The 17,130-nt window shown below is 39.5% G+C and overlaps 2 protein-coding genes across 2 annotated transcripts in view; one reads left to right on the top strand and one right to left on the bottom strand.

The window, feature by feature from the left end:
• CHRNA3 (cholinergic receptor nicotinic alpha 3 subunit) overlaps window positions 1–1,668 on the top strand; it is an 18,902-nt gene extending 17,234 nt beyond the window's left edge. The window contains exon 7 of the mRNA NM_001435021.1: window positions 1,545–1,668. Within this exon, the coding sequence (NP_001421950.1) occupies window positions 1,545–1,548 (4 nt within the window). The 3' untranslated portion in view covers window positions 1,549–1,668. The remainder of the gene's footprint in view (window positions 1–1,544) is intronic.
• Window positions 1,448–17,130, bottom strand: part of CHRNA5 (cholinergic receptor nicotinic alpha 5 subunit) — a 27,883-nt gene continuing 12,200 nt past the window's right edge. Inside the window, 5 exon segments of the mRNA NM_174514.2 lie at window positions 1,448–1,651; window positions 4,812–5,643; window positions 7,558–7,667; window positions 9,306–9,350; window positions 13,650–13,801. Coding sequence (NP_776939.1) covers window positions 1,490–1,651; window positions 4,812–5,643; window positions 7,558–7,667; window positions 9,306–9,350; window positions 13,650–13,801 — 1,301 coding nt within the window. The 3' untranslated portion in view covers window positions 1,448–1,489.

Here is a 17,130-nt window from a genome sequence, read left to right as displayed (position 1 = left end):
CACCTGCAATGCAGGAGACCTGAGTTTGGGAAGATCCCCTGGAGAAGGGAAAGGCTACCCACTCCAGTATTCTGGTGTGGAGAATCTCATGGACTGTATAGTCAGTCCATGGGGTCCCAAAGAGTCGGACGCGACTGAATGACTTCCACTTTTTAAAGTAAGGGTAGTGGAGATATAAGAAGAAGGATCGGGGATATAGACAAGCTGTGACAACCAGCAGACTTATTTAAACTCATCAAATCAGGAGACTGTCACTCATTAAATAGCACTAAACACCTGCCTACAATAAAATGCAAATTAGATAGGATCCCCTCTGCCTTCCAAAGAGTGTTGACTTGAACTTAGACCTGTTGCTTACTAAAAATAAATAAGGTATCTGTTGTGTCAAGAGCTAAGAACTCTAAATTGAATGCAAGATTTCTATCAGTATTTTCCTCCTGGTCATAGCTGAATCAGGAAAATTTAGAGATGAAATTTTAACTTGTCTACCTGCGATACATGATACTATACTGAATAAGTAGTAATAGGCTAAGACTAGATTACATCTAAAGGCCCTCACAACTCTAATATTCTACTACTGTACTGTAATTTTTGGAAGGAAAGAGGTAAAACTGAAACATCACAGGTATGTAACAGTGTGCTTATACATAATTAGAATATCACCTTTAATATTAGAAGATGGTTTTCTCACAGAACAATTCAGTAGTATACACAGACGTGTTCTTAAAATGGGATTCACTTAGTTGTAGTGGACACTTCTAAGGTCAAGGATCAAAAGATGCTACCAGAATTTATATAAAAAGGTGGTCCTATTAATTGTGCAAAAAGTAGACAAGAGAATTGAAATAATGTTAGGGATATGCTATACTGCATGTCCATAGGAATTGTCTATTGTATGACCTGATAATGGAAGGTAAGCTGTAAAAATAGTTAATAATTGTTTAGTTTCAGCATCTACAAAATAAAGTAAGCCTTAAAGGAATTCCCAATTCCCATTTTTCATTTTTTAAAAATACTGGTTATAAAAAAGCTGCATCATATTCAATCATTATCATACCAAGTAGCCAGCTTATTTAAAACAACAGTATACTGTAGCTGTTATGCAGTAAATACAGGACAGAGAGAATTTTTAAATGTGTACTTTTACCAAATGAAATCAGTCTTCAAATACAACAGGATTTTCCAGCACAGTCAAAAGATGAACTTCACTGCTGATTACAAAGTAGAATTATTTGCCAGGATACAAACATTAGATTTTTATTAGTTCAGTTTAGATAATATTTTGTGCTATTATTTTTAGAAGATCAAATATTATTCACTCAGTTACTACTTCAGTCATGCAGCTAAATATTTTAATGGGCAATCTATTGAGATAAACTGATGCTGGTTGCATCAAATTTGAAACACAATTTACATTTTTGTAATTCATAGGTGCCATAAGAAATATGTGCCTTTTAACTAAATTCCTACTACAACCCCTTGGAAAGTGTCACTTATTTTCATTTCCAATATGAATTGGTACTATTATATTTGCCCATTTATAGATAACAGGAACAAAAAGCCCAAGAGATCCAACAACTGAAACCAGAAGAAAAGTCCACAGAAACATCCGATCAAGAACCTGGGCTATGAATTTCCAATCTTCAACAACCTGTACCAAAAAAAAAACAAAAACCAATGTTAAATAATTAAGACACAATTTGTAAATTTACACGTCAACTTATAATACAAGTGGCTTATTTTAATCAATTTTTAATAAAATATAGTACTTGCATATCTTACAATAAACTTTAAAAATATTTTTAATTCTTACTATATATAGTTATTTCTATTAATTATTCTGGCCCAGGAGTGTTTGTTTTAATTTTTAAAGACAATCCAGCCTGAAGTTAATCTCATGACAAATGAAAAGTTGGTTCAGAATAATATACATTCAACAGCTGTTAATCTTCTTCCTCGCCTCACTTGCTTTATTTAGTTCTGGATTTCCTAGGGACCATTTTAACCTAAGCTCATGAGTTCAGATCAAACCGGTCAATCCTAAAGGAAATCAACCCCGAATATTCATTGGAAGGACTGATGCTGAAGCTGAAACTACAATACTTTGGCCACCTGATGCGAAGAACTGACTCATTAGAAAAGATCCTGATACTGGGAAAGACTAAAGGCAAAAGGAGAAGGGGATGGCAGAGGATGAGATGGTTGGATGGCATCACCAACTCAATGGACATGAATTTGAGCAAACTCCAGGAGATAGTGGAGGACAGAGGAGCCTGGCATTCTGCAGTCCATGGAGTCACCAAGAGTCGGACATGACTTAGCAACCGAACAACAATAACATGAGTTCAGATCTGCCAGCAGAGAGCGCATTCCCTCCCCGTTTTTGCAGCCCAAGCAGAGAGCTGGCTCAGCAGGTGTGAGTGACCTCAAGGAAAGCGCAGGCTGAGACCAGGCCCTGAGCACCAGAGGGTCCTACTCAACAGGCCATGTCCTTGACCATGGGCTTCCTTAGCCCCTGCTATGAAGCACAGAGTCTTCTATAGGAACTGTGCACCGAAGTTTCAGGATAATGTAATATTTAGAGGATTATAAAACCCTACAGCTTCTCTACTTTCAAGTTTTTTCCTTGAAAATAAACCCCCTTTACTGGTCTCATGGAAGGTGCCCTGACCCTGCTGTACAACACTTTGCAGACACTCATTAAATACAGTCGAGGGACTTCCCTGGTGGTCCAATGGTTAAGACTCTGAACTTCCAATGCAGGGAGTGTGGGTTTGAGTCCTGGTCGGGGATTTAAGGTCCCACATGCTGCACTGATTGGCCAAATAAATAAATCCTATCTCAATCCATACTATTACCTAATATCTGTATTTTTTAAGACTCCTTTGATGGCTTCACCTTATAAACTAATTTAACTAGATACTTACATCAAATAGAAACTTTATGTTTCACAAGTATTAAAAGTTTATAGATTAATACAACATTGTAAATCAACTATACTTGAGTAAAATTTTTTTTTAAGTTTATTAGAAACATATGTCAATGTCCCTTTGACGGAGAGGGCTAGTATTTTACCAGATTAATTCCATCTGCTTACCACACGTGCTAGAAATTTTTCCATTTAACAAAGTTTTCGAGATTAGAATTCATATACATATTTTATGTTAGGTACTATTTTATTTTCTTTTTATTTACAATATAATATTAGTTTCAGGTATACAATAGTCATTCAAAATTTTTATAGATTATACTCCATTTAAGTTATTGTAAAATATCAGCTAGGGACTTCTCTGGTGGCACAGTGGATAGGAATCCGTCTGCTGATGCAGGGGACAGGGGTTCAATCCCCAGTCCGGGAAGATTCACTTTCTGAGGAGCAACTAAGCCCATGCTCCACAGCTACTGAGGCAGCATGCCCTGGAGCCTGTGCTCCACAACAAAGAGCACCCCTGCTCTCTGAAACTAAGAAAGTAATGAAGACCTGGCACAGCCAAAAAGATACACATTTAAAAAAATATTTCCTGTGCTGTACAATATATCCTGATAGCATTTTTACATATAGTAACCTGTACCTCTTAATCCCCTGGCCTGCCTTGCCCCCTTTTTCCCTTTCACCACTGGTAACCTCTAGTTTGTTTTCTGTACCTGTGAGAAAATTCATATAATTTTAATGCAACTATTAAAAGTAAATTCAATTATAAAAAGTCGTTATTATAGTCATACCTTTAAAAATATTACACAAGAGAAATAAAGAATAGTGACAAGACTGAAATATTTTGAAAAGAACACCAGTTCAATAACACATTAATAAAATGTATTCATAGTTTAATTCTTGCATTTTAAAAATTAAATAAGGACCTAGTGAGTTATTTTTCTATAACAATGTTTGGAGCAAATTTTGTTTTTAAGGAATTAAGCATATTATTAAATACTAGACATATATCTGATGTATAATGCATAACACCTGAGACATTATTGCTGTTAAGTTCACTAACATTCTCTTGTAAGCGAACAACAAGAGGATTCTAGAAAAATATCTTGGGTGTATTTATAAAGCCTACATTAGAGTCATTCTTTAAAAAACTAAATTCACTTTTGATAAATTACAATGCAGTTGTGCCTGCAGATGACCATAGAATTCAGAAACAAAGTTACTGAAGATCAAATTCAAACAGTTAATCCTGTTAGCCAAAGCTAACTATGCCTTAGAAAAACAGAACACCAAAAAAATTAAAAAAAGGAAAAAAAAAGAAAAACAGAACACCAGAATCACACAGCGTTACTAAAAGCATTCCAGCACAGACTTCAGGAACAGACTTGTGGACATGGTGTGGGAAGGGGAGGGTGGGGCGAATTGACAGAGTAGCATGGAAGCATATACACACCGTATGTAAAATAGAGAGCCAGTGGGAATCTGCTGTGTGACACTGGGAGCTCAGCCCAGTGCTCCGTGACAACCTGGAGGGGTGGGATGGGGTGGGAGACGGGAGGGAGGTTCAAGAAGGAGGGGACATATGTGTACCTGCGGCTGATTCATGTTGATATATGGCAGAAACCAGCACAATATTGTAAAGTAATTATCCTCCAATAAAAAAAGTCATCCAAGATGCGAATGGGGGAAAAGGAGATGTGAGATTTGTGTATATGCCACATTTTGCAGATGTTTTCACTGAAATTTTAGTAACAGTCTTTTACAAAACAGTCTGTAAATATCTCTGGCCCTCAATCTATACTTAGTCTTAAGGGTCATGCCAGGGGCCTGACTTCGAATCAAAACAGACATGGATTTGTAAATACATGTGGTCACAGACCTCACGGACATCGGTCTCCTTCATGACGTGTCTTGTGATATAGCGAACGGAATCCAGTGCAGCTTCCAGGGCGTTTCTAGAAGATCTGGGTCCACGGCTGCTCCGAGCTTCCTCCTTCTGACTGAAGTACCTGTCTACATGACTTCGCATGCAAAGCAGTTTCGGTAGCTTGTGAAGAAATATCTTGCGGACCCACGGAGCCATAGCGTCGTGCGTTGAGGAAGAACGGTGATGAATGTTGATAGCAAAGACAGTGACCATGATAGACAGTGTCACAAAAATCATCGTGAACACCAGGTACTCTCCAATCAGAGGTATGACTTTGGAAGATGAGGGTATGATCTCTTCAATAACGAGAAGGAAGACAGTCAGAGACACAAGTACTGAAGTGCAGAGACAGATCTTTTCACCTTCATTTGAAGGAAGATAGAAGACAAGTACAGTTAAAAATGAGAGCCCAATACAGGGTATAATGAGGAACAAGGTATAAAAGAGAGGCAGACGCTTAATTACAAACGAGTAAGTGATGTAAGGATACCAGCAACAGCTGTCGGTTCTGTTTCCTTTGCTCCCTGTTGCGCTGACAATTTCCCATTCTCCATTATCAAAAAAATCTCTCTTGTCTACATCTTGGTCCTCCAAAATTATATCAACCTGTGATCCGTCGTAAGTCCAAGAACCAAATTTCATGGAACAGTTTTGGAGATCAAATGGGAAAAATGTGACGTCGATGGTACATGAACTTTTGTAGTTTGCCGGTGGAGTCCAGGTCACCGTGCCGTCGTACCTGACGACGGTTTTGGTACTGGCCCCTTCAAAACGTCCATCTGCACTGAAATACACACACACACAGTAACAAGGCAGAGAGTGAACAACCCGGGCGTATGTTTTACAAGCCTAATGTCTATAAGAAAGCTTACATTATAGCATGAAATATTCTTAAAATTATTACACTTGAGATATACCTACAACATGTAGGGGAATCTAGAGTCCTTAAATATCTAACTCTACTGAAGTCGAACCACTGTTTCCATGTCTACTCCAGGACCAACAGATCTGTATTTACAGAATCTAGAGATTCATGTAGTTGAAATGATTTCACTTTGATTACACACAAAAGGTAATTGGCGCTAGTGGTAAAAAACCAATGCAGGAGATGCAAGAGACACGGGTTTGAGCTCTGGGTCAGGAAGATTCCCCTGGGGAAGGAAATGGTGACCCACTCCAGCATTCTTGCCTGGAAAATCTCACGGACAGGGGAGCCTGGGGGGCTACAGTCCATGGGGTCGCAAAGAGTCAGACACGACTGAAGCGACTTAGCATGCATGCACACACAAAATATAACTAGGCTGTTTATAACAGTGGACATGCATAGAGCCAGAACCTGAATCCATATTCCTAGACCCACTCCCTCCAGTGATTGTCCCCCTCCATGACAGATACTGGACACTTCCTACAGTCATGGGGAAAGAACAACAGTCCCAAGCTGGGCAGAGCCCTGGAAAACAGCTGTCCCTCTCGAAGTCTGTTACCACGTGAACTCACACACTGGAGAAGTCTAGCGGGAAACACCACCACCAACATGAGCTATCTTTATTGTTCTCTATGTTAAAATTCATGTAGCTTTTGCACGCTCCTCTGCAATATATCCATGTTAAATATAAAACTGCAGTGACTTCGAGTAAAATGATGCTTCAGGAAGCTGCATCATGCTACCTTGCAGCTCCGTTCACTCCTTCCATGTTGAAAAGCATGGAGGTAAAGGTTTGAAAAGTGAGAAACATTTTTGCTCAGCCTTTGCTCTGTCCTCAAGCCAATGCCTTTTTGCAAATAAGATAAAGTACATTAGGATGAGCACAGATTCCCCAGTGTCCTGGAGTGGTTGGTCCTAGAAAAAAATGAAACTGGCATCCAGAAATACCCTCTCCCCTAAGTCAAAAACCATAATTGAAACACATTTAGGTAGAATACTCATTAATACGAGCTAATAATCAACCCAACATTCCTCACTGTGGGAAAATTATGACAACATAATTTTCCAAATTATTGAAACATCAAGCAAACATCTAAACATCTAAGCAAATTAAAAGGATGCGCATTTAAACATAAAGTATGAACTTAACTATTTAAAAAAAATAATACCAAAAAATCTGGAAGGCAGTCAGCAAATATGTAGGCTTGAAGATAGGAGGTAAACAGGAATGTCAGGCTGCTTTACTATGAACACCTCCACCCCCACCACCACATGTGAGCTGTGATCTTAGACAAAACATAACTACCCTTGGCCTCCATTTTCTCATCTGGCACATAAATGTAGTCATCCCTAGTTCGTGAGGTTATCTTGAGACTCAGATGGCTAAAGCATGCACGGCACTGAGCGCACTGCCAGGCAGAGTAAGCTCACTGTGCAGGTAAGCCAGCAGCTGTGGCTGGCTCCATGTGGTGGGCTCACGGGACTGATTATGTTTCCCCCAACTTCTTCATACCTTCCTGGACTTTCCAAATGGATTACAAATTTTTAAAATCCAAGGACACTTTTATGATCAGAAAATAATTCACAAGAAAAATGGAGAGAATCCACAGAACATATTTGTAGGCTCATGAAACAAAAGAACACAAGATTAAGTCATGGGACTTTACGTAGGCAAACAATGTTCAAAGGGAATAAAAAAAAAATACTGGTGCCTAATGGTGATATGATTTCTTTATTAAGAAAACATAAAATGGTATTTTGACTATAACTTACTTATCAAACAAAACGATATCTGGAGTCCAGAGAGAGTCTGAAGGGACACGTATAAGTTTTATTCCACCGTAGTCATCAGGGTTCCATCTCAACTTCACATCTATCCACTCCTTTAAAACAAAGAAACCTGAATCAATTTCAATAAAAGCAATAGCCAAAAACAGTGAAAACTCTACTCTTTTTGCCAAACTCAGATATTTTAGACACGAAGTCACCTCTACTCCCAGCAGAGAAAACTCACCTCCACATCCTTCTTATGGGCACTGGGGGACAGCCCTGTCCCCTCTTGAGGTGGCTGTAACTATGGCCCTCATGAGACAGGTGAGGACCAGAGCTGGGTGCATTCATTGCTCTGCTCGACACCTCTTCTACCAGCTAACCATACCCAGGAGCTACAGCCTGGTCCAGGCCAGGCAAAGGTCCAGGTTCAAGGAAAACATTCTCTTTTCTAGCCGTTTTGTCATTGACTTAGCTGGACTAGGCCATGCAAAGAGCAGACAGATTTATGACACATTCCACATAGTTAAACACACCATCCCACCTCCACATCGTAATAATTCTGTGATCAGGTAAAGACTTGCACCCCAAGGAAAGCACATACGCCTTTAAAGAGTTTGGGGCTAGAGAACTGGTAGTAAGTATTAAAAATCAGGGACAGGACTTCCCTGGTAATCCAGTGGTTAAGAGTCCACCTACCAATGCAGGGGACATGGGTTCCATCTCTGGCCTGGGAAGATTCCATATTCTGCAGGGCAACTAAACCCCTGCACCATAACCACTGAAGCCCCCGTGCCCCAGAGCCCATGCTCCACAACAAGAGATGCCATGACAATGGGTCTGTGCACCACAACAAAGAGTAGCCCCCGCTCTCTGCAACTAGAGAAAGCCTGTGCGCAGTAATGAAGACCCAGTGCAATCAAAGATAAATAAAGTCAGGAGTAATAAAGAACAAACAAAGGGAAGCACTCAACAGCACTTGGGCACATATGACGGTCCAGAAACAGAAAGAAAAACTCCTTTATATAAAAGGGACTATGAAAATAAAAATAAATCATTACATTCTTGCCTGCTCCCATCTCACTCAGAGTAAAAACCAAGATCCTACAGTGGCCTAGAAGCCACTACTCATAACCTATGTTAGGAGTACCCATCGGCCTCTGGTAGCTTCACTGACCTCATCTCCCACTCCCATCCCCATGGCCACTCACCCCTAGCAGCTGGCTTCTTTGCTACTCCCTCAACACACCAGGCACCTTCCAACCTCAGGGCCTTTGCACGTTTGTGTCCCTCTGCCTGGACACTCCTCCCCCAGATACTTGCGTGGCTTGCTTCTTCAAGTCTTTGTTCAAATCTTACCTTCTCAGTGGCACTTCTCCTGCCATCCAATTTAAAAGTCCAGTCCCCAACACTTCCTGTCTGCCTTTTCAGTGTTTTTCTCCAAGCTTATCAGCTTGAAAAGTACTATACAACTTCCTATTTATCCCACTGCCCCCCATTGGAATGACGTTCCTTGAGGGCTAGACTTCTGTCTGTTTTGTTCACTGCTGCTTCCCCAGTGCCCAGAACAGTGCCTGCCAAATGCCAGGCACTCAGTATTAACTGCATGAATACAAGACTCCATCTACCTCACTTTTCTGCCTCCTGCTTGTCCACCGAGACCAAATATTCATGTCCCTTCTGTGCTACAAACTCTGTAATAACAATGGCACCAGTTAACAGTTACATGGCCCTTCAAATTCAATACATACCTGTTTCAACCAGACATTGGTTGTCATTAACTGATTTTTCTCATCCTATAAAATAAAAAAATTTAAAAGGTTGATTATTTCAATTACAGAAATGATAATTCTTTAAGAATTTTATCAGATTTTATATAAGCACTCCTCTCTATAGAATAGTACATTCTGTTCATCACTCCGGTTCTCTAGAAAAGCAGGATCTTTTTTTCCAGCCTAATCTCACATTATTCCTTCCAACATACTCTGTATTTCAGATAACCTGCCATAAAGGCCACCATTGGCATTTTCCCATTTAACGTTAATAGTCTCAAAGACTACATTTCCTTAAATCTAAGATGCAATCTAAGAAGCACAGCATTATTTTATGTACTTAGCACTAAGGAAGAAAGAAAAAGGCTGATAATGAATTGTAAGCTGTCGTTAATTATAAGACATCTTGATTTCAGAAGTACTAAAACGTGGGGAAATGTACATCCTACAATTGGTGAGATACAGTGTATGCATTCTTGAGGGGCTATAACTTGTCATTTGCTTCTGCAAAGGCACAAATGTCAATCTCTCTATGGAGCTGTTATGTAGAAAAAGTGTGGAGGTCAGAGACTTGGATGTTAAATTCATAAAGCTTTTACATCCGACTTTTCTAGAGAACCAGGGGTCCTTGCCACTTAGACCTTCCTATTGTCTCATCTTTGCTTATGCCAGTCCTTCACTGAATTTTCAAGGCCTAATTAAAGTGGCAGCTCTTCCATTAAATTTTACTGAAATGTCATAGAGCCAACTGCACCACTAAAAGATCATCATGGTCATCAACCACAAACGGACCTTGTATAGGATACAATGCTCAGAGCACAGAGACCCACAGAAGCCAAGGCAGTCGCTACAGTTGGGGAAACAGGATGGGGTATAAATAGCTTAGGTGACTAGAGTATCCCCATTGCCTATCCCATCCAAACAACACATGAAAGTCCTAGGAGAAAGGAGCAGGACAGAAAAAAGCATACCCCTAGGCACAAAGGCAGCTGTTAGTCCCTACATGGAGAATGGGTCCTAGGAAACAGCATGGCCATCCCGCTTATGCTGTGTTTTCCAAAGAGCAATTTTCCTCGATTAAAATACTAGCGCTGGAAAGGAACTAGAGATTTTTTCTATCATAATCCCTTCATTTTGCAAACGTGGAAACTGGCCCAATGGAAACTTGCTTAAAATCACACCACCAGTTTGTGGGTAAAATCTACTCTGGAACTCAAAACTCCCAAATTTAAACCCTACACCACCAGCTCTACTGCCCACCCCAAAGTCACACACCATCCAGAATAACTGCTGAGCCCTCTATTAGAATATGCCTTTCAGGCAGAAGTTCTAAACAGAGGCATCAAAAATTAGGGGAGTTTTGGTAAACACATAATAGGCATGCTGCATGCCAGTAGGTCATCTGTGAGACTCTGACGAAAATTATAGACCATTTCCCCAGAAAATGTGAACACACATCAATTTTACCCTGTGAGGTAGGACCTAGTCAGTACTTAGTATCTTCAACAGTAACATAGATAAAAGAATAATCCATAAATTCACAACTGGCTCAAAAGATGTGGAAGTAGCCATTGACTCAGGGGATATAGCTTATTTCAATCTCAAGTGTCTCTCGAGCATGTGTCGTGTGTTTAACCCAGTGGAGGATGCAACTGAGGAAAGAAAAGTGTAAGATGACACTCAGGAAGAAACCACAAATAAATGAAATGTTAATACTCATAAGCAAAGCAGAAAAGTTTTAGGATTAGTAGATTGATTTTAACCTGACCATAAAAATAAAATCAAAACAAACAAGCCAACACTGAGGTTTTAAAAAGAGAGCGAGAACACAATGGAACGGGAATCTGAGGAAAGTTCCAGAGCCACTAAACATGACCACAAGGTTGCAGGGCAAAGACTTCAGCGATGGAAAGGAACATAAACCTACTGATAAGCAATTCAGTGAAATTCTGGTCTCAATGTCCAGGACCCTTGGCCCTCATCTTCCTTCACTACAGTCCCCCTACCCTCCCACTGCCATGACTGTACATTTTCTGGGCTCTTCTCTTAAGAGGCCACCCTTCCTCAACTTCTCTGCTTGGCTAACCCACCCACTTTCTATGAATGTTTTTGAAGGATCAGGCTCCTGCTCTCTCTGCTTTAAAAACGCACCAATTCAAAGCTTTTAACAATCACCCCTAGGCCAGTAATTCCAAAATGACATCCTCAGCCTTGTCTCTCACTTCAGACCCAGACTTGACCTTCCAGGGGCCTCGCCAACATTTTCTTTTGAATGCACCATGATGGCCTCATAGCAAAAGCAAATCCATCATCTTCTCTGTCCTGCCTCCATCACAACTAGGTTTTACTTTCCAATTGGTTACCCTTCTAACCATCCAGGCTTCAGAATCAGACGCCTCCCCCCATACTCAGTGGTCAAGTCCTGTTCCTTCTTATATGTGGTCTTCTAACTTGCCTCTCAAGCTTCTAATCTTTCCCTCCTCAAAGCCATGTATTTGTATTAATCTTCCTAAAGTTCTGCTTTTACCATGTCTGTTACCCATCAGATCTCTCATTCACTCAGCATTTACTCTGTGCCAGACACCATGTTAGAAGAGACACAAGGACTAAGGCTCACTCTGCCTTAGTGAGGAGGCAGCACATGAGTGCCAGTCAGTGTAACTGGATCAGAGGAGAGACTGTCTTCAGAAGTTTGGATTTCAGAGTCTGACAGACGAATTTGGCCTTGCAGGAAAAATGGCTTGTGCTGAGAAGGAAAGTCCCCCAAACAGCGACGGCAGGAGCAAAGGCATGGTGGCAGCCAGGTATCACTCGCCACCTCCTCTCCTGTCCAGTCACACCACTGATCTGAACCGCTCAACAAAAAGGCTTAGCATCACTTACGTAATCATACTGTTCCTTGTTATTAAAGTGCTTTCTTCTCTGCGTGCCAGATCCTATGCTTAGCACAAGGCCAGCTCAAGCACTCTGCCTTCTTTGATAGTCTCAGTCACCAAGATCTGAATAGCCAGATTTCTGTGACATCACGCTTTAGTACTGCAGTGTTCTACCCTTACTCCATTTACATGCTCACGATCCCAACTGGAAAGAAAGGTTGAAAGCAAGTCCTAGTAACTACATCCTACTTCCCTATTTTTAATTTATATTTAAAATCTCCCTGGATTGCCCTGCAAAGGATCAAGCACAGAATCCATATTGATTGATCTTTCTGGAAGGAATGAGGTGACCTATATTAATCAACAGACTTCAAAAACTGTATATCTTTTGATTCACCACCTTCCTTGCTTATTATGTACAAATATATTCATCATTGTCATTTATAATAGGAAAAATCGGGAACAATTTTACAAAAGTTTCTGCTATTATAAAAGAATGTTTAAAATAAATTATAAATTAAATATAGCCATTAAAAATTAATTTAAAGATTATGTATTAACATAAAAAATGTTCATCACATAACAATAGGGGAAAAAGTAGTAATCAAAATTATATCTAAAATAATATCACAATTTTATAACATACTCATAAAGAAAAAACTGGCAAGAAATACAACAAAACATGACCAGTGGTCACCTCTGGGTGGTAGAATTACAGTCAATTTTTGTTTTCTTATTTGTATTTTTTTGAACTTTCAAAACTCTTTCCAAAAACTATGCACTGCTTCTATAATCAGAAAATAAAGGCACACTTACATTATACACACCAACACACACACACACACACATACTTGTCAACTATTCTGGGAACACAACAGGGAAATATTGATTAATATGATCAGAACAAGAAGAAACTAGTTTGAAAATTAGTGTGAACCTTTTAGTTTAAAATAGAAAGAATCTCTTGACAACAAAAACAAGTTTATGAAGAGAATTTACTTCCTGGTAAATCTCACATGAAACGATCTCAGAAACGTTGTAAGTGTGATACTGAAGCAATAATCTGTTGAGATCCTTTTTGGTTCTAAAAATCTACAACTCTAACTCTTGGATTTTTTCTTTTAAAATTTTGATCTTTTGGTCATATTTTTAAAACACATTTAAGGAGAAACTTCCATATAAAATATTTAATCACTTCGAATTTATTAAGAATAGGCCTATTTTAATCACCAAATGAGATAAAATGATTTCTAAACTCTACCAGATTACATAAACATACAGTATTCCTGTGTCTGCGGTGTAATCATTGTTTTTCCCTGGTGAGCTCCTTGAGGACAACGGCCGTGTTCATTCACCCGTTATCTCTGTGGCCTGGCACGGGCTTGCGTGCACAAGACGCTCTGCATAAACCTGTGTGAAACGAATACATAATGACGCGCACACCTACCACATCCACTAACTGAGATATTGCGAGGCCGAACTTTATTTTTATTCTGTCATTCAGGTGTTCCACAGGACGAACCCATCTTTCGTAGTCTTGAAATAAATCCTTAAACAAACTATCTTCGTGTTTGGCAACAACGGATGGTTCAGCTAATCCTGTACAACAAATTTTTAGAAGTTAGTGGATTGGCTTCTCTCCCACGAAACACATAGACTTTTAAAAAGTTCAGCGTTACGAATGAACCAAAGGGGGCGACAGAGGATGAGATGGTTGGATGGCATCATCGACTCAAAGGACATGAGTTTGAGCAAACTCTGGGAGATAGTGAAGGACAGGGAAGCCTGCATGCTGCAGTCCATGGGGTCACAAAGAGCTGGACACGACTGAGCGACTGAACAACAACAAAGTATTATTTAGGCTATTGACATAGGAGATTTTAATATAAAATATTAATATAAATGTTTGTGATCCAGGAGGGACACTCTGGCTCAGATATATTTCTTAGTTAAATCAGATTATTCACATGGAAATATGCTGAGTTCCATAAGAAGCATTCAGTACTTAACACAGAGTAATTTAAAATCTAAGTAACAAAAGCTTTTAAATTACCAGGGCTGGGGGGTTGCTTGTCATAAAATTCCAAACCTAGAAAACAGATGTATTAAAATGTATTGGTAAACTGGTGCCAGTGGTAAAGAACCCACCTGCCAATGCAGAAGACATAAGAGACGTGCTTCAATCCCTGAGTCTGGAAGATCCCTGGAAAAGGAAATGGCAACCCACTCCAGTATTCTTGCCTGCAGAAACCCATGGACAAAGGAGCCTGGCAGGCTATAGTCCACTTGGTTGCAAAGAGTCGGATACGACTAAGCAACTTAGCATGCAGCATAAATACAAAATAAATGTGCTTTAATTTGTGGTGTTGTTCAGTCACTATATCGTATCCAACTCCTTGAGACCCCATGAACTGCATGCTTTAATTTACATGCATTTAATATATACGGACACAAAAATATTGAGTAAATTATTCAGCTTTGTCATATCTTTGCTACACATTGTATACAATTACCTTAGGGTTCAAGACTTAAAAAAAAAGACAAAATTTTAAAAGTGTGAGATGCCATAGCCAAAGATTAATTAGATTTATGGATCATAGTAATGTTTACACTTCTACTGAGTTTAAATATGTCTCTTTAAAGAAATGGGTTTTTAGTGTTTTATGGACACTGGAGTATCTGTTAGGAAATGTGGAATCCGTGAAATTCAAGGATGATATTTACTCAAAACTCATGATTTTACAAAGAAAAAACACTTATTTAAAACAAAATGTCAATGGCTTGTTTATCATAAAGTATATATTGCAGGTTTGGAGTAGCTAGTGTTGATCTTTCTCTAACCTGAAAAAATGATTTGACAGAAAATTAGCACTTTCACAAAATCTCTTTTTGTTATGAGAGACCATGTTTTCTATGTAGAGCTATTAAAAAGTATCTAGTTATTTTAGCTAGAGGAAATCCATCCTCGGATTTTCTCTCACTGCCTATTCCTTAATTAATAGAGCAGCTCAGTCTTCAGAGTTTATGTCTTGCTTCCCTAGGCTATTTAAGCTCTTTGATCTAACCTATAAATACCATAAGTTTGTGCCACGCCTCTGTAAAAGTCTCCTGCTGAAATGCACAGTATTGGGGCTATTGCGATTCAATTAGAATGTTATACACGAAGGAGTCATTCTCTGTAATGTTTAAAAGCTGTTAATTTCAGAGGTTAAAGTTAAAATAGCATTATTGACCAGTTTCTCCTATTCTAATTCTATTTTAAAATGTTATAGTCTCTGAAACACCAAAACTTTAAGGTTGTTTAAAAGACAGCGATAACACTCTGATGGGATTGGGTAAATATTGGATGGTCATGTATATCATGTGTATAGTGAAAACATCTATGCCAGGCACTGAATTTCTGAGAGACTTTTCAGAACCATGAGGTTTGTGTCCAGAAATGCTGTTGAGGGAAGTTCCTTTTCCATTTTAGGTTATTACAAGATACCGTGTCTAGTTCCCTGTGCTATACAGTAGGTCCTAAAAAATTTTTTTAAATGTTTTTTAATAGCATCTAAGAAAACTTTTCTCCTTTGCTTTTCGCTTCTCTTCTTTTCACAGCTATTTGTAAGGCCTCCCCAGACAGCCATCTTGCTTTTTTGCATTTCTTTTCCATGGGGATGGTCTTGATCCTTGTCTCCTGTACAATGTCACGAACCTCATTCCATTGTTCATCAGGCACTCTATCAGATCTAGGCCCTTAAATCTATTTCTCACTTCCACTGTATAATCATAAGGGATCTGATTTAGGTCATACCTGAATGGTCTAGTGGTGTTCCCTACTTTCTTCAATTTAAGTCTGAATTTGGCAATAAGGAGTTCATGATCTGAGCCACAGTCAGCTCCTGGTCTTGTTTTTGCTGACTGTATAGAGCTTCTCCATCTTTGGCTGCAAAGAATATAATCAATCTGATTTGGGTGTTGACCATCTGGTGATGTCCATGTGTAGAGCCTTCTCTCGTGTTGTTGGAAGAGGGTGTTTGCTATGACCAGTGCATTTTCTTGGCAAAACTCTATTAGTCTTTGTCCTGCTTCATTCCGTATTCCAAGGCCAAATTTGCCTGTCACTCCAGGTGTTTCTTGACTTCCTACTTTTGCATTCCAGTCCCCTACAATGAAAAGGACATCTTTTTGGGTGTTAGTTCTAAAAGGTCTTGTAGGTCTTCATAGAACCGTTCAACTTCAGCTTCTTCAGCGTTACTGGTTGGGGCATAGACTTGGATTGCTGTGATATTGAATGGTTTGCCTTGGAAACGAACAGAGATCATTCTGTCGTTTTTGAGATTGCATCCAAGTACTGTGTTTCGGACTCTTTTGTTGACCATGATGGCTACTCCATTTCTTCTGAGGGATTCCTGCCCACAGTAGTAGATATAATGGTCATCTGAGTTAAATTCACCCCTTCCAGTCAATTTCAGTTCGCTCATTCCTAGAATGTCGACATTCACTCTTGCCATCTCCTGTTTGACCACTTCCAATTTGCCTTGATTCATGGACCTGACATTCCAGGTTCCTATGCAATATTGCTCTTTACAGCATCGGACCTTGCTTCTATCACCAGTCACATCCACAGCTGGGTATTGTTTTTGCTTTGGCTCCATCCCTTCATTCTTTCTGGAGTTATTTCTCCACTGATCTCCAGTAGCATATTGGGCACCTACTGACCTGGGGAGTTCCTCTTTCAGTATCCTATCATTTTGCCTTCTCATACTGTTCATGGGGTTCTCAAGGCAAGAATACTGAAGTGGTTTGCCATTCCCTTCTCCAGTGGACCACATTCTGTCAGAGTTCCAAAGAACAGCAAGAAGAGATAAGAAAGCCTTCCTCAGCGATCAATGCAAAGAAATAGAGGAAAACAACAGAATGGGAAAGACTAGAGATCTCTTCAA

Source organism: Bos taurus, chromosome 21 (genome assembly GCF_002263795.3).
Source record: "Bos taurus isolate L1 Dominette 01449 registration number 42190680 breed Hereford chromosome 21, ARS-UCD2.0, whole genome shotgun sequence".
NCBI lineage: Eukaryota > Metazoa > Chordata > Mammalia > Artiodactyla > Bovidae > Bos > Bos taurus.
Note: the sequence above shows the minus strand (reverse complement) of the source record. Positions and strands in the feature narration are given on the sequence as shown.